This window comes from Curcuma longa, chromosome 11 (assembly GCF_044706935.1).
Source record: "Curcuma longa cultivar G26 ecotype Majalengka, Jawa Barat chromosome 11, ITB_CL_G26_1.1, whole genome shotgun sequence".
Taxonomy (NCBI): Eukaryota; Viridiplantae; Streptophyta; class Magnoliopsida; order Zingiberales; family Zingiberaceae; genus Curcuma; species Curcuma longa.
The window spans coordinates 24,627,489-24,645,410 of record NC_133871.1 but is presented as its reverse complement, the minus strand read 5'-3'; the positions used below and the strand labels follow the sequence as shown (position 1 = coordinate 24,645,410).

At 41.6% G+C, this 17,922-nt stretch overlaps 3 protein-coding genes, 1 long non-coding RNA gene and 1 pseudogene across 9 annotated transcripts; 2 read left to right on the top strand and 3 right to left on the bottom strand.

Annotated features, from left to right (window-relative positions):
* Positions 1-6: 6 nt before the first annotated feature.
* On the bottom strand, positions 7-981 carry LOC141840802 (uncharacterized; annotated as a pseudogene).
* Positions 982-4,238: 3,257 nt separating this feature from the next.
* Positions 4,239-5,080, top strand: LOC141842414 (uncharacterized). Its single transcript, XM_074730621.1, has one exon. It carries the CDS (start codon positions 4,260-4,262, stop codon positions 4,818-4,820), a length of 561 nt encoding a protein of 186 aa, XP_074586722.1. The 5' UTR covers positions 4,239-4,259; the 3' UTR covers positions 4,821-5,080.
* A 1,913-nt stretch (positions 5,081-6,993) lies between these two features.
* On the bottom strand, positions 6,994-9,752 carry LOC141837857 (uncharacterized). 3 transcript variants are annotated; one of them, XR_012602587.1, is made up of 8 exons: positions 9,555-9,752; positions 9,382-9,480; positions 9,245-9,313; positions 9,015-9,152; positions 8,850-8,888; positions 8,707-8,766; positions 8,449-8,521; positions 6,994-7,139 (listed from the first exon to the last, which is right to left on the bottom strand). It is a non-coding gene; the product is annotated as an uncharacterized LOC141837857 (long non-coding RNA). The 3 variants fall into 3 exon arrangements; XR_012602586.1 differs by having other exon boundaries at positions 8,445-8,521; positions 9,245-9,480; XR_012602585.1 differs by having other exon boundaries at positions 9,245-9,480.
* A 2,974-nt stretch (positions 9,753-12,726) lies between these two features.
* Positions 12,727-13,110, bottom strand: LOC141837415 (protein RALF-like 19). The gene has a single exon (XM_074724821.1). It carries the CDS (start codon positions 13,108-13,110, stop codon positions 12,727-12,729), a length of 384 nt encoding a protein of 127 aa, XP_074580922.1.
* A 1,103-nt stretch (positions 13,111-14,213) lies between these two features.
* Positions 14,214-17,356, top strand: LOC141841982 (protein GRAVITROPIC IN THE LIGHT 1-like). 4 transcript variants are annotated; one of them, XM_074730193.1, is made up of 4 exons: positions 14,214-14,512; positions 15,262-15,718; positions 15,806-16,810; positions 16,930-17,356. In XM_074730193.1, exons 2-4 carry the CDS (start codon positions 15,689-15,691, stop codon positions 17,266-17,268), a joined length of 1,374 nt encoding a protein of 457 aa, XP_074586294.1. In that variant the 5' UTR covers positions 14,214-14,512; positions 15,262-15,688; the 3' UTR covers positions 17,269-17,356. The 4 variants fall into 4 exon arrangements, with proteins under 4 accessions (XP_074586294.1, XP_074586290.1, XP_074586292.1 ...); XM_074730189.1 differs by having other exon boundaries at positions 15,806-17,356; XM_074730191.1 differs by lacking the exon at positions 15,262-15,718 and having other exon boundaries at positions 15,806-17,356.
* The last annotated feature ends 566 nt before the right edge of the window (positions 17,357-17,922 follow it).

Here is a 17,922-nt window from a genome sequence, read left to right as displayed (position 1 = left end):
AATGTATATATAATGCCTCAAATTGGAAGTTCCACTGCCATTGCAACTCTAATTATAAATTGTTATCATTATATGATATATATATATATATATTGTTTTTTCACACACTGATAGAGATATTAAACCCAACACAAACTTAATTAAAACTAGTGATTAAGCTCGTCCCATCATTAACGGTGCGTCGCGCCGGCGGCGGTGATGCATGTACTCCGGCGCCGCCACCGGGCTAATCATCTGCTGGAGGCGCAGCTGCTCGCGGAATTTCTTGATGAACTCCTCCGACTGCTGGTCGATCCGCCCGTCCGCCTCCCCTTCCTCCTCCTTCAGCGGGAACGGCGAGTCGGTGACCCTCAGCTGCCTCACCGGCGCGGGCGGGCTCTTCCAAATGGCCGGCGAGGTCGACGCCGACGCCGAAGAAGAGTAGTCTACTTCTTCTTCTTCTTCGCCGCGGCCGTTGTCGTCGTCGTCGATATCCGGCTCGGCGTAGAGAATTTCGAGCGCCTTGGTGAAGGCCGCGTCGTCTTCTTCGTCGTCGTAACGGCGGTGGCGGCGGCGGTGGCGGCGGAAGGTGGGATAGGAGGGGGTGTTGCTGCAGCTGAACTCGACCTCCCGCGGGTTGTAGAAGGCGAGGTCGGGGTCCATGGACCGGCAGGTGAGTGCAGAGTACATGGAGGCGGCACCACCGCCGCCGCGGCGGTGGTGGTGGCGGTGGCGGTGGTGCTGGTAGTGGTGCTGGTGGTGGTGGACGAGGAGCTGGGTAAGGGCTTTTCCGGCGATCTTTCCACGCTTGAGGAGGAGGTGGAGGTCGACCATGAGCTTGTCTTGGAGAAGCCCAAGAACAACAACCTCACGATGTGCCACAGCCTCTTCGCCGCACTACCACTTCGACTCGCTGACGTCATCTCCATGAAATTGTTTTTTTCTTTTAATAAAAAAGAAATTGATTATTTTTTTCCTAATTTTTGAGAGAGAAATTGAAGAAGAAGAAGAGGAGAGGATTTATTTTGGTTTGAGAAAAAATTGGTGGGGGAGGGGAAGGTATTCTATAGCACTCAAGCACTTAAGAGAAGGTAGGAGGAAAGAAATTAATTAAGAAGACATGCAATTAGAAATAAACAAACAAATAAATGATAATAATTATTATTAAACTATAGGAATTCAAATAGAGCATGTGGTGTGAGGATATTGTCCCTCCTTCAATTATTGAATCGGAAATTACTAGCAAGTCCTCTAATGTTAATTTCTATCTAATTCTAAAATAATAAGTGAATTTTAAATGTATTATAAAAATTTTAATACTAAAGTTTGGTTATTGTTTAAATAAAAATTTAAAATATAATATATATGTAATGATCCGACCTGTCCTCATGTGGGAATTCTACTTATCCCGTCCCCTATTTTTTTATTTTTCCTGTGGTCGCTCGGTCGTCGACTATTTCAGCGTGCCGTTACCTACTAGAACTTTCCACCCCTACCCAGTAGATTTTTATCTTTCCCAAATTTGAATTCTAGACCTATACGTTAAAATACTAAAGTTCCTTGAATTTGATAACCAAGTGAAAAAATATAAAATGTATTAGGAAAGCATGAATGCAATTTATTTTTTTCCCATTTCTATAAGAATGGAATATGAATTGAAGTGAAAATGGAGGGACCAAATTAATATGAAATGAAAAAATAGGAATATTAAAGATAGGTCCAAGTTCATTAATTAATGGCAAGTTGAATAAAATTGAAATTAATCCAAATTAAAGCAACTCTTTTTTTTTCCCACACAGTTGTCAAGAATCCAAGAAAACCTTATTTATACAAAAAAAAAAAAAGAGAAAATTACTCTTTTTGGAATACTAAAACTAAATGTCCCTTCGAAAAATTTACTAATCGATTGGATTCGAACTATTAATTAATTTCGTTATATTTTAATTTATAAATTCGATTATTTTTTTTAATAATATATGAAAAAATTTGAGCATGAAAGCAAGGAACAGGTATCGCCTATATATGGAGCCACGTGGAAGGTGTGGGTCTCGGTATTAACGTCGACGTGTAGGCGATCAGATTTTTTGTCTGTCCTTTAAATATATATTTCGTTGATTGACGAATCTAATTGGTGCATTAATTGTTTATTCTATTGGGAACTATTTTAATCCAAGAGTTTGAATTTGTATAATAATATTGTTAGATAAATAATATACTAACTAAAACTCTAAATGAACCCTAAAAGAAAAGTAATTAGCTAGTTTCTAACCCGAAATCAAATTGATAAATTTAAAAACTGTTTTAAAAAATTAAAAATCAATTTCGATACTATCATTAGTTTAATTGTCTTCTTCCAAAGTGTGTTTTCTTTTAAATAAAAGGCGAAGTGAGATAAAAGATAAGCATAGGGAAAGAGAGAAGTTTAATTGAATGAAAGGGATTGCCCTAATTATTTAAGCAAGTGGAGAGACAACGAATTCGGAATTAGACAATGTAATTAATGAGGGTTGATTTCATTCATGCTCATGACTAATAATGTAGCTCAATTATTATATATATGCATATATAAATAAATAAATAAACAAACATAATATAAATTCGTGTGATCATGAAACATGGGGGAAATTATGTGATTTGAAAAACTTGAGATGGCGATTTTTAGCTTGGCACTATCTATACTGTCACTAACACAATTCAATTAAAAGGTCAGAAGCATTAACTGTGATTAGGAGTTTTAATTAGTGGTGTGGGGCAGAAAAAATTAATAATGATGACCTGATTATTCTTAAAGGTTGATGATGAAAAAAATATATATGTGATATTTTTTTATATATTTTATAATTGTGAATTATTTATAATTGATAGAATTAAGTTTAGTAAAATCTCAAGTTAATTAGCTTGATATGCTTTTCAGTAACACTTTTGAATTATTGCTTGGTAAGATGAATAAATAGTTTTAATCATAGTGAAAATTAGCTTACTCGACTTCACTAGGTCGATCATCGACCTTATAGTTAGGGAGAGAAAATTCAATTTATCATGAAACTTGAAGGGAAGGGCACAAGTATCATTTGAGAATGAGACGATGGCACGTCATTGATTGTGATTAGAGGAGACAAAATTGTGAGGAAGAAAGTTTTGTGTCGATATATGATGAAGAATGGAAAAGAACAATGGCATTGCATTATATTGTTCCACTTGTGCGATGTGGAAGAGATAAAGATGATGTATTTCTAACATATTTGTATCGATGGTGTGTATGTTATTGGTCTCTCAATTATGTCAAAACATTATCTAATTAATTTAATTGCATCCGTTAATCCTCATTATTTATTTATTTAATCTTTTTATTTCACAAGCAAATCCAACAGGGCATGGTTTAACATTTTAGCTTGAAAGGGATCCAAATCTAGTATAGGATAGGTTATTGAGTGATTTGGATCCAATAAAGACTGGATCCGAATCCAATTCGATTCCAATTGGGTGGGCTTTCAATTGGGCCCGTTTGAACTAACAATTAGAATTTGACAATGATTCAAAAACTGTAATTTAAAATTCCTACGAAGTTATTTTTAAATTGAATTTATTTGAATCCCAAATTAAACAAGTAAACAATTATTTGCACACAAGAGAGCATGTGATCCTTTTCATTCCCCTACATTATCAATCAATTAATACTGAAGCTAGACACTGATCACTAGCTAGCCCTTATCGATCTACCTCTGTACCTGAATTAAATAAACTACCAAAGATCATGCTCCCTTTCCGCCACACACAGTCCAAATGCACCTCCTGTCCTCAAACTTTGTGTGTCACTAATTAATCCCAGGCCTTCTCATGCTTTCTTCCTTTCTCTTTCGTCACTCAGGCTTCTCGTGATCGATCAGTACTAGCTAGTGAACAAGCTAAGCATATATATTCATGGATAATATCCATTGCTGGAAGGGAGTGGACCATGTTATTCCCATGCGATCTAGCTATATATATCTGCGCACTGCATCTGTATGGCCTCGATGCACTCACACGTGAAGCTTTTTTCCCTTTCACTTTGATATGTGTTTAATAATCATAACCTTGGCGATGTTAGCCATGTATGTAGTTTTCGAGATCGTAAAAGTTGCGTAATATTTTATTTCTTTCTATAAAGTTCACGTAAAATCAGCTGGCTCTTTCATGTTCATGCATGCATCGTCTCTAACTCTCTATATATAGAACCCTAAAGGAGTTCCATCTGTGTGCATGTACTTGGGATCCAACCTGATCTCGCAGATTCTGATCCGATGGCGCCCAACGGAGAGATGCTCGTCGCTTCCAAGAACAACCTCGAGGCTCGCCGCCCTCGCCGGATCTCCATGGAGGGCCTGCAGCGCGCCGTGTCCGACCTCTCGTTCAAGCTCGGGAAAGACGCGGCGGTCGCGGATGCTGCTGCGCTCCCGGCGATCAGCGAGGTGGAGGAAGCAAAGTGCGAGTGCTGCGGCGTGTCGGAGGAGTGCACGCCGGAGTACATCCGGCGGGTGCGCGACAAGTTCGGCGCCGGGCGGTGGATCTGCGGCCTGTGCTCGGAGGCGGTGGAGGAGGAGATGGCGAAGAACGGCGGGAAGAAGAGGGAGGCAGTGGAGGCTCACTTGGCTGTCTGCGGCCGGTTCCGGCGGATCGGCCGTACCCAACCGGTGCTGCTGCAGGCCGAGGCCATGAGGGCGATCTTGAGGAACTCGTCGTCGAGGGCGAAGTCGATCAGTCCAAGGAATTCCTCTTCCAACAAAGACGTCAAGAAAGGTGGCCAAATAACGAGGAGCACGAGTTGCATTCCGGCCATCACCAAGGAGATGATGAACAAGTGAATTAACTATTAGAAGTAAAATCAGAGTAAACGAGTATCACAATATCTAGGGTTTAATTCCCTTTTTGTGTTGAAGGGTGCATGCATGTTTTTGTTGGGAGACTAGCTGACTCATGTTTGCATGATCTCTTGTCTAACTTGAGACAATTTTATGACTAATTGCTTCGAGGAAGCAGAGATCATGATCAGTCTCCTGGCTGGCTAGCTAGCTAGCTAACATCTATGACCCTTGAACTATATATAAGCTTAAGGTTCAGTTAATGGATGGACAGTAGCAGATCCCCCTATTGATGGACTATAATACATCAATGGTGTAACTAGCTAGGTTATATATGTGTGAAAGACAGTTACAGTCAATGGAATAATGTATATGTAACTTATTAGGTCAAGGTGTATGTTATCTATAAACATTGTACACCTGACGGAGGAGATATTATATGATTGACACTGATCTTTATGTATATAGCATATATATTAATAGTTTTTGTGGAATATATTATAAATCTTTGTCATATTCATGGGTAGAGTAAAGCATATATATATATATTAGCTTTGGCTTGAGTTGGAGGACACAAATCTTATGAGGGCATCCATATGTGATTAACATAAATATTTATGATAATTTAATGTGACAATATTGGAGTGGCCTATATCTCCACACATGATTAATTAACTTATAACCAACGGGGTGAAGTCACGGCGTACGTGTGCGTTTATAAAAGGGTCTGAACCTGAACAGAGGAATCGACGCAGGTGCCTGTTCGTGTCTGACGGCGCAGGAGCGCACAAGTCAAAGCGTTGAAAGTCGTCGCCTTGCGTAGTTAGTTTCCGATTAGTCAACGGGGTGAATTAGGATGATCGTTGGGATCTCAGCGAGGATGACGTGGCCATGGTTCAAAACAGGATTTTTTAAAAGAAAAATGATATGTAATACGAAATCAACATGACACACTCAACTGTATAGCTATAGATACCTTTGTATGGATGTGGGATCCACTATATACAGTGTATCATATTGATTTCATGCTGCATTTTTTCATATTGTATATTATTGTTCTTTCTAAAAATATAACTAGACGATGAGAAGCAAGAGAATGATATTCTTTTTTAAAAAAAATAATAAACATATTTAACTATTTATAAATATAGGACTAAGAGATACCTGAGAGATTATGGCTATCATCTTAGATCATGAATGCTATCTTCAATTATTGTTATTCTAAATAATTTTTTTTTATAATTTCTAATATGTCACATCAAATGTATAAAAAATTATTATTTTCTACACAATCAAAAAATCTTCTTACAAATTTCAAATTTCATTATTAATTAATTATTGACCCCACCTACAATGTTACTTTTGAAAGAAAAAAATAATTTGAAATTTTACTACTATTCTTAAACTAAAAACCTTAAATTTCACCTCCACAATGATTAGAGATTTTTTTGTTCAACTTTTTGATTTTACAAATCTCTCCAAGAATTTTACATTGGAGATGCCCTTACTGAGCTTAGAGTCAAGAGCTCAAGGAGTTGAGTTTGAAATGGTGAGCTCGAGGTAAAAGCTCGAAAAATCAATTTAGGATGAAGAGCTTGAGAAATTGAGCTTAGGAGGAAGAGTTCAAGGAACTAAGCTTAGTCATAGCATAGTTGATGTGGTTCATTTGTCAAACTTCAATGGCGTCGATGTATTAATTTGGCTTGAGGGGTTAACCTAAAGATGCCGACCATCGACCGAGGCCTAAGGGGTGATTTAAAGATGCTGACATGTCTATCTATCTCGAGAAATTAATCCTTTAACGTGATATTTTTGAACAAGTGTGCTACACTAGGATGGAGTCATAAATTTCATATTGAGGAGGTAAAATGTATGTGTTTACGATGAGAGGAAATGACCTTATCATTGCCTCCAGCCCCATTCACCTCTTATTCACTCTTTATGTTACGCCCCGGGAGACGACTTTCCGTGAAATTTCGACAGCATCTCCCCTGTAACAATGGACTTTCCTGAATACATACACACATATATGATCCATAACATGCTATGGATTTATATAGATAAGAAATAGGAAGACAAAGTGACCCTCAGGACCACTAATAACATCACCACACATGCAAATAGTATATCCATCACGAAAAGTCCGTATAAGTAACTCATAACGGAAAACCAAAGCTTCGAATCAGCGGAAAACAAATACTCGAATGGAAAACAGGTCCAAACAGGCTACATAGTCCAATACATGGATAACGTAACAAAAAGGAAATCCAAACAAAACGCAAGGTGCGGGACTAGCAGTGCAGCTCTCCAGACGGCATCAACCTGAAAGAACATAAAGGTACACGGGGTGAGTTCCAAAAGAAACTCAGCGGGTATCTAGCAGATATGTGTATAAAGCTATCAACAGTAATAACATGTTGTACAGTCTACTGGAAGGTAAATAAGGTAGAAAACTGAATAACAGTAGATCTGTACATACCAGAGTCCGATAAACAATAGTAAGGTGAAAGGAAATCCCCAAACCAACACATAGGTATCCTGTGCATGCATGTCATCCAAGTGCATCAAACAAGTGCAACAATCACAAACAAATGCAATAGTGAGTATGCACATGATGCAATGCATGTCCTGGTCACCCCTGACGCCAGTCAGACCGGTCACCCCTCTAGCGGCGAGGTCGCGTGGGAATCTAACCCGTCAGATCACTCATCCACAGTGGTGAAGTCGCGTGGGTAGGGCTGTGACCTCTGTGCACTCTGTCGTCACTGCTCCTGCGTGACCGAGTGGACAGGATGTCCTCAAGGTGTACACCTATCCTGGTACCCAAATCATAAGTGGGCGAGCAAGCTCTCATCTCCTGGTCACAATGACAGAGGAGGGATCCCTGTATGCTACCACGCTACGAAACCACTATCCTGGGTGGCCTAACGGAAGCTCCTGTCAGGGCAAGTATGCACCAACCTAAAGGTTTCCACTAACCCGGGAATGGAGTGTGTGTGTAAATCATATATGAGTGACGGGCTCGAACTGTGCTACAACTATAATAGGAGCGACTCGACTAAAATAGGAGCAGGAGCAGATGATCACAAGACATGCAATTACACACACCCTTTGGTTGGTAGCCCGCATGTAACTGACGCCGAACTCTACAACAATGGAATCCCGCACGTCAGTATGCAATATATGCAAGCATGATGTATGACACTAGTCCATGCAGCATATATCCAACTACAAATCCATAAATATAGTCCATGCACCACCTATCCAACTACAGTCCATGTCCTATGCTCCAATAACCATAATGAGGTAAAGTCTCAGGTCGATCACAAACCCCGGTACAGAATCAAATAGACCAAGCTAAGACATGTGAACAGGTATCAGGTGGTATCAAACTCCATAAGTATCAGATAATCAAACATGGCAAGGGTATCAGATGATAGCAAGATAAATAACTAACTGATATCCACAATATGAATAAGAATCAGATACTATTAAATAGCAGTAAGGTCTGATGTAATAATCAGATCAAGATATCAAGTGGAGTAAATATGAACCGAATCATGAATTACTGATAGCTTGAAATACACATATCAATAAGACTTATCTATAAAGAATAAGTCAAAGTACCCGCCTGCCAAGATAGTGTGCGTCTAACCGTAGGGAAAATCCACTATCCGCAACCAACTAATAGTCGGATCCAAGTCCTGCGGTTAAAGTCACTGTCCATAAATACCAATATATATAACAACACACAAAGGAAACCCTAACTAAGTCTATGGTTAATCCAACCATTACTAATAAATCCTAATTAACACAATCCATTACATTCTATTAATCCATCAAATCTGACTTAATCAGATAAACCAATTTCCAACAAGAAAAGCCTTACCTCGTAAACCGATCTGATCAGATTCTATTCTTTCTTCACCGAGCAATAGAATCCACCAATCTGGATTTCCCAACACATCAGTCTAAATCCACTCAATATCTCCAGATCTATTATTGAACAAGAACTAGATCAAGAGTGCTTACCTCAATTTAGGCCCATTCGAGCCCTAATTCGAATCCAATCTGCAGATCACACATAATCAACCATGAACTGCCCATAATTCCATCGCAAATCCAAGCAACCAACACAACAATAAATCTAATAACCAAACTAAGATCTCATCTTCAAATGAGTCAGAAATTTCTCACCGGCACAGTTGCTAAATTCCAAATTGGCAGCAGCTAGATCGGAGGCGACACTCGGCTGTGCTGTGGAAGCAACTAGCCTGCAGAGCAGTCCTTCCAACCGAAACTTCTCAAGCACCGATCGGCAGCCACATCACGGAACTGTGGGAACAACACTATCAAAATCCGAGTAGATAGAAATCCATCCAACTCAAGGAACTGAACAAACGAAACCCTAGCTTGCTTCCCCTTACCTCTCGGCTTCCTCTTCTCCTTCTTGTTCTTGCTGGTGGCCGAACCGAAACTAAAAACTTGCTCTAAATCTGCCGATCTGAATAACCCTCAGAAATCCGAACGCGATCCACAAAAATCACAGAAATCCAATAACAACCTCTAACCGATCGACCCTTTCTTCTTCTTCGGTTTGCCGCCGCCGCAAGCCACTGCTCTGCCGAATCGCAGCTCCAACCGAACCAAGAACCAACCAAATCTGATTTCCAAATCCCCAAATCAAGAGCTCAATCGAATCTATGCACAAACCGAATTAGAGCTCAGATTCCTTACCAACCAATTCTTCCTCCGATGCGCCGCTTGAGCCCTTGCCGCCTCCACACGCGACGGACCAAGCTCCTCCGACGAGAATCGAAGCCTCCCCTAGCTCCGGCGTCGCATCTCCGCGGCTGCCCTAGCGTCGGCGACGAAGCAACGGAGACGGTGGCACTCACGATCGGATGAACAGAACTCGCGATCGGGATAGGCAGAGAACACGAGGAGGAGGCACTGTAGCTTCCTCAATAAACCGGCTTTTATTCTTGCCTTAACGGGTTAGCTCCAATACCCATTAACCCTATACCCCTTAACCCTATTACTGAACCGGTCGAACCAGCCTAAATCAGCCGAACACAACCCAAACTCAATCGGACCTGAACCGGTACTGTAGCAACCCGGTTCGAAATTTGGTTCGCTTGGTTCAGGGGTCAAACGATCTCCGATTTGGTCCAAACAAATTTCATTTGGTTCGTCTTCGCGAGACGAATCGACGCAGGTGCCTGTTCAATTTAACATGTTTACAATCAAATGAAATTAAACATCTCACACTTTTAATTTACAGCATATATTAGTGGAATAAAGATATCATTAGCTCACATGATCTACCACTTCTGCTTATTTCTTCATCTCGTTCATGTAAGACTTCAATCTAAGCTAAATAATTTATTTATTTAGTCATTACATGTTTTCTATTTAGTTATGTATATCTCTAACTTTCCACCATAAATTAATAATTTATTTTGATATTCGGGGATTTTCTATTCATATTTTATCTAAAGATCTCTTAATTTAATATATTTTATCTTTTCTGAACAAGTTGAATGCAACATTGATCACAAAATATTTTGCACCTATCAACTCTGTCATCTATTTCATCGATCATCTTCCTGCCCCACCCCTCTATTAAAAATGTTCATAGAAATTTTTATAATTAACCTCCCAACTATCAATCAACCTTCTTCTTCGTCTTCCATGACAATGAGGAGTACGTTCCGAATTTAAAAAAAAAGTGCACTATACCTTCTAATTAAAAAATTAATTAAAAAGTTCTTGTCGCTCCGGTTGGCCCGACCGTCCTTTTTTTTTCTTTATTCTTTATTTTATTTTTGTTTTTCCCTCTCTTTTATCCATACTCATTTAATATTCATCAAGTAAATAAATAAATTTGAATAATTTACAAATAAATTTAAATATATGTATATATGTGGAGTTGTTTAATATTAATAAATAAATTTTAAATTATAAAAAATTTAAATAGTCAACGATAAACTCAAGCCAAATTCGCATCAATCTCATTACCCACAAAGTCATGCCGTCTTTATCAATCAGCACATGATCTCGTCGCCCACTAAACGATAATTAACTTTATCAATTAGCGATTCAAATTATTAAAACAAAATTAAGACATCCCACTAAACCATAACTTTGACTATGAAAGATAATTAAATAGTTAATTAATAATATAAATACTGTAATTTGAAAGACTAAGATATATAATTTAAACATCATTATATAAACTATGAAGATATGAAATTTGAAAAAAGGTTAGAAGATCATGTTAATAGTTACGTTATTAATATTAAAAGGTTAGATAACTTTGAAAAAGAAATGAATACTTGTTCTTTTTTCCCCCAAATGTCTCATTTTCAATATTTATTGTTTCAGTAAAGCTGCTTAATGTACGTAATAATTATATCAAGACCTAAGAAATAATAATTATAAATTACAGAATTAATATAGATATCAAAATTTATAATTGTTAAATAAAAACAATACCAGCCCTTATATGCGTCACTACAAAGTATTAATAAATAAATAAATTATCGATATTATTATGCATCATTAAAAACATTACTTAAAATGGCATACACTATATATTGCAACAAGCATTGTTAAATAAATTATCAACACTATTATCCTAGTAATAAGCGTTAGTAAATAATTAAATTGTAAATACATAATTAAGAGCAATGCTGATTCCCACTTTTAGTAAAAAGAAAATTGTCATGAGTCTCCAGAAAATGTTCATGATGTGTTGTGGGTGGGCTGATATATTTGGTCAAAAAGGTCAAGACTTAGTTCGAGTGGAGGTGACCTGGCGAACTCCATGCCCAACTCTGTAATTGGCTCTGTGACTGACTCTACGTTCGACTCTACCATTGCCTCCATGATCACCTCCATGCTTGACTCTACGCTTGATTCTGCAATCGGCTCTATACTCGACTCTGCAACCGACTCCATGCTCCACTCCACACCAAACTCCGCACTTGGCTCCATGATGGACTCCATGTCCAACTCCGCAACCGGCTCCACGCCTGATTAGATCCTTGCCTTACTCCCCGGCCCAACTGGGTCTGTGTGCTCAACTGACTCTACTTTTGAGTGACTTCATGATCTCCAATACGAAGATCGATTCCTCAGTCAGCCTCACCAAGTTCGCACTCCCGCCTGAGTAACCTCCCTCACTCATCTTGTTAGATTATCGCTTGAACGACAAGTGGAATAATAAAGTATTCAACGGTAGATCACCTACCTCATTAATTCACGGTACTAAGCATATGAGTGATGAGACTCTCAACTACTGTGATGATGGAATATTACTTTATCATTGATATGACGTCTCCTCTTATGACTCCATATAATAATTCCGCTTCTCACGGGCGCAGGTAAACTCATGTACACACACATCAACATTATCCATTTTATGCATTCATTTTTCCTTTTCTCAACGGATTGACTTGGGCATCGGAATATGGCTGAGCCAAAGTATCCTTGACCTCTATTCTAATATATCCTTTTTCTCTTTGGAGATCTACAAGGATATCTTCTCTAGCTGTTCGTAAGATTTGTATGACTCCGTCAACCTAGAAGTTAGGTGTTCACCTAGAAGTTAGGTGTTCGATGACTCATCCGGAAGCGATATCTAACAGAAACATGATCCATGCATGCATGCAGTTATTCCCAGTACGTAATTTCTGAATGATCATAATTGGAAGCTGTGTGGATTGATTAATGTCTACTCAGTCCCAGAATTGATCGAATCCTGTTATTGCTCAAACACATACATGAGTTCAATGATATCGAATTTAGGTCACAAATAATTAAATCACAATCAATGTAATTAATGGCCTCTTCGCTCTGATGATATGGATATGATCGATTAACCGGGAGGTGTTGGTGGCGGGGATCAGTGGAGCATCCTGGCGCAGTGGGTGATGACGGTGCATCCCCGGCGGTACGGGTTGGCCCGCCCGCTCCGCTGGCAGTTGTAGTAGGACTGTCCCCTGCGGTCGCAGGGCACGCGGTCCCGCTTCAGCGCGTCATAGCTTATGAACCGGGCCCGCCCCCCGCTGCCGGCGTGCCCGTACAGGAACCGCCGTGTCTCTTCCTCCCCCTCCACGTCGTCCTCCTCTCCGTCGCCGGCGCACTCTCCCACGAGCCCGTCGCACGTGGGAGTGGCGCCGCCGGCAGTGCGGGCGAGGTCGGAAGCCACGGTCTCGGCCGCGGTGGCAGTGGCGGTGGCGGTGGCCGAGAGGAGGAGGAGGAGGAAGAGGGCGAGGCGGAGAGCCATGCGGGGGAAATTTGGATTTGAAGGTGGCTTGGTGGACGACGACGCGCGCTTTCCCTGCCTGAGGAGGGAAAGGGAGAGGGAGAGAAGGGAGGGAAGAAGGCGGAGGAGGGAGGATATGCAGAGAGGATGAGCGGTGGAGTTGGTCGCCCGGAACCGGATTCGGCGGTGGCGCCGTACATTTGAGCGGACGCCCGTTCGTCGAGGATTTGTTTGGTTTTGAAATTTGTTGCTTTTTGTTTAATCAACAAAAATGTGAAAATTAATTAAATTATGAACAGAAATTTTAAATGGAAATTGAATCAGTTGGATTCTGCAAATAGTGATCTAATGTTAACAATCAGCAACTATATTTAAGGCTCAGTTTCAAATAAAATCACAAACATACAGACAATATTCCAGTTTTTTTCCACGATCCACTTTTCTTAAAAAAAAAAAAAATTAGAATCTGTCACCCCAACAGTTTCACACGATCGGTTTCACGAGAAATTACAGTTGATCACAACAGAAGAAGATATTACTCAGTTTCATTGAAATTCGAACACTTGCTCTCTTCTACAAGTCTGTTTTGTCGTAATCAACTCAGTTATGCCCCGAAGGCCGCGATCCACAATACATGCAACGTTATCATCAACTGAGTCAGCTCAAGCTTAGATTGGGTTAAGTTTGGGGCAGGGCCTATTGACATGTCGACCTAAACAAACTAAAATTTGTTACTTTTCGGATCCAATCCGAGACCCGACAACCCGACAACACGACGTTTTCCCCTCAAATTCCAGTTGGATATAGGAAAAAGCCTGCCTTCACGTGCACCTTTACTTTATTAAATGACTAAAACACCCCTATGCGAACTAATTTTGACGTACAGTTCTTGTGTACCATATTCGTAATTAAGTTAAAGGTTCAGGGTAGTATTTCTGAGACAAAGTCGCGCGTCAAAGCCTATAAACAGGGGTAAACCTATGGGTCATTCTCCCACATTAATCGCCTGAAGCACGAATCTAGAAGCGAAAAATCGTAGCATCCGACGGTTCATGAGCGAGGTCGATTTCAACGAATACTTCTAGAACCGTATCGGCCATTCCCCTGCTTCCGTTCAACGCCGCGATCCCAAAGCCTCCCTGCTCTGCTCTCGCCTCGCTTGCTCTCTACCGTCGCCTTCGCCATTTCACCCCCTTCATCCATCGGATCTCGAAGGAACTTATGGCGCAGGAGACGATCGTTGATGAAATCATAGATCTTGGTGCCCTTTGACGACCTCGGCAGTTGATTGGTACTCGTATTGTCGCTTCTGGTTCAAGAACTGGATTTGAAGCATAGCGGGCAAATCGCAAGCCTTGGTGCAAGGTAGATAGAAGGTTGGGAGGAGTTCGGCCAGTGGAACTGCTGCAATCTGCAGGTGAAGGTAAACTCTTATAGCGAGTTCCAAGATCTTGCAGATAAACGTTCCATTAGGTATTTCTTATTTCCTCGACTTGTTCTTCTTTCCTGAGTGGGAAATGGTTTCAAAAGGGAAAATAGTGTGCATCCGAAGCAGATTTTGCTCAAAATTTTCTTAGAATTTAGGGGAAATTGTCGTTTTTTTTATGTTAACCTTGCTTTTGAGGGGATTCCATTGTCCTTTTATCTCAAAGTTACCCCTTTCTTTTCTCGTGAGTCCTGATAGAGTATTCATGTTGCTTATTGCCGTAATGATTGCTGTCAGATCCCATCATATTAAATTCTCTCATAGCCTACTACCTCAGGAATCACAACTTTATCTTCCTGATCTTCTGCATTTGTAATGATTGTTTCAGGAAGTTATGATAAAACCTAGGCTTAATGAAAGATCAAACACTTGATTTTTGCACTTCTTTTTCCCTGTTATTTAATTTTGTTGCAGATGTTTGACATTTACCGCAATTGATGCCATATTATAGAAGGAAATTAAATTTCAACAAATGCTGCAGATAAATGTAGACAATTACAGCTGATTTACCAGTAAAAAACACGTTGCTGATCAATAATTATTGAAAAGACTGATTAGATTAGAAGTATGAGCAATTATTTACTGTGAAACATGAAAAAATTGTTTTGATTCATGTTTTTGATGATCTCTGGCTGTCATTTATGTGCATTCATCTGGTTTTGTTTATGTATTCCCACACTTGGCAGATGAAAAAAATTTCAATTTAAGTGGATTCTATGAACTTTGAGAAAGGTTAATGTGGCGGCTAAGAGTTGTAAGGTGGTGGAACTCATGCCAACAAATCATTATTAACCTAGAAAGAGTCATCCGTTCAACTCCAGAATGAGTAGATTGCACATCAGCAGATGCTTATTCATACAATTTTCTCAAAGTTGATTGGGACGTCAACTTTAGGAATGAGAGTTTTTTAGGCATGTGGTTGAAATCTACCATCTCCATTCACGGATATTTTGACTATCAGATGAAGGGGAGCATTCATGTGCGTGTACAAACACCTTCTTCTTCGACCTTTGTGTTGCCGCATTGCATCTTTAACACACGGCTTCTCCAATCAAATCTTTATTAAGCTTGGATGGTCCATGCTTTGTGTTTTCAATCAATGGCAAGGATCTGATGTCTCAGAGATGGGCCAAAAATAAACGTGTTTAGTCTTTTCGTTTCTTAATTCAACGATGTTACTGATCTCCTGCTTTATTTTCCTGTTTTGACTTTCTGCTGCTGCTTCACCAGAGTTTTGAGGAGGACATGGAGCCGGCGAAGGCGGCTCCGCTGCCTAATTTTGGTTCAGTCGCTCGGACCGTCACCAAGATCCTCCGCCTGCGCCGCTCTGCTGCCAGCTCTGCTGGAGGAGCCACCGTTGCTGCTGCCGGCAGTTTAGACGCGATTGGCAAACTCAAGCTCTGTAGAGACTTCGGTGATTACTCCGGCGTCCTCTTTGAATCATCCGGCGACGACGTACTCAAACCTGAAAACGAGAAGAAGCAACAGAAGAAGGATTCTTCGAGAGAGCAGGAAGCCTTGGAGTCGTTCGTTGCTAACCTCTTCGCGAGCATCTCCGCCTTCAAGGCCGCGTACGCCCAGCTGCAAGTGGCGCAGTCTTCGTATGACCTGGACTTAATACAGTCGACGGACGCCACCATCGTCGCTGAACTCCGGCGGATGTCTGAGCTCAAGCGGTCCTACTTCAGGAACCAATCCGACGGCATCGCCAATTCAGTCCTGCAACCAGCTCTCGCTGCGCAGCTCCAGGAGCTTCGCAACCTCTCCATGACCTACGGAGTCACCACTCGGAAGCTGGAGGACGAAATCGAGCTCAAGGAATCCGAGATCGACGCTCTCCGAGCCGAACTTCTCGAATCCGATAGAAAGGTGCGTGTTTTGGAGGCCAAGCTCCACCCCAATCGCTCCCTCGCTGCTCTCGACGCCCTCCACCTCTCTGGCGTCAATCCCACCCACTTCCTCACCGTTCTGCGCTACACCTTCAAAGCCATTCGATCCTTCGTCCAGTTGATGGAAAAGGAAATGGAGTCCGCCGGTTGGGATCTCGATGCCGCCGCAGGCTCGATCCAAGCGGATGTCCTTCGCCGAGGAAAGCCCGGTCACAGGACCTACGCTTTCGAGTCCTACGTCTGCCGGAGGATGTTCTCCGATTTCTCCCATCAAAGTTTCGCCCTTTCGGTTTTGGAGGAATGCTCGACGTGGGATCGACGGAAGTTCTTCGACGAATTCACCCAGGTAAAGTCTCTCTCAACGAACCATATCCTCGACGGCCCGCGGCCATCGCCGGTGGCGCAGTTCTGCAGGGCGAAGTATTCGTCACTTGTGCCTCCGAAAATGATATCCGCCTTCTTCAGCGACCAGGAAAAGAGAGCGGCGGTGAGCTCCGGGAGGGACTCCCCGGATTCGGAGTTCTTCGCCGGGTTCGCCGAGATGGCGCGGCGAGTGTGGCTCCTACACTGCCTCTTCTTCTCGTTCGAGGCCGAGACCGAGCGGTCGATCTTCCAAATCAGGAGAGGCAGCCGGTTCTCAGAGGTGTACATGGAGAGCGTGACAGCGGCGGAGGACCAGGATTGTGCCGGCGAGACCGCGGCTGTCGGGTTCACTGTCGTTCCCGGCTTCAGGGTAGGCCGAACGCTGATCCAGTGCAAGGTCTACCTGATATCATAGGCGCATCAACGGTCATGATCAGGTAATCGGACGGGTGCGGAAGCCATACGTTGGTATTGTAATTAATGTTTTTGGTAGACAATCCAGATGGGTAAACGGTGAGATCTGCCTCAATGACCGCATACAAAGCGCCATGGTAATGTTATAGTTTTTGTCGCACCATGGAGTAGTCATTAAACATGCGCACACGATTGTTAATGATGGGATTAGAGTTAATTAGAACTGCAGGGGATCGTGGTGAATAAATATCGGAAAGGAAGTAGAGGAAGAAACGTATGAATTGACCTTCGATTGTTGTTACACTACGGTGAGCAATTATTGATGACGATAACAACGATCTTTAACTAATTAACCTAAAGTTGCTTTCTCCCATTTAATTTCCTTGTCTTCTTCCTTCACAATTCTCCAATTATGTTTTTTTTTTCCCGTTTCGATTTTTTAAATAGCCGACGCGAGCTTGTAATTCAGTTGCCTTGTGGGTGGGGAGCAAATCATCGCCGCCGCATGTGACTCCGCCGCGCTGCCGCTCTCTCCCCCTGTCGGCCCCGACAGCCCCCACTCCGCGGGAGTCCCCGCCGAACTCGTTCGGCGAGGGAGGTCCCACGAAATGAAATGACAGTACGATACGAATCTCGACCGGTCCGACATTTGATTCGAACCGGTTCAGATTTGGAAAATGA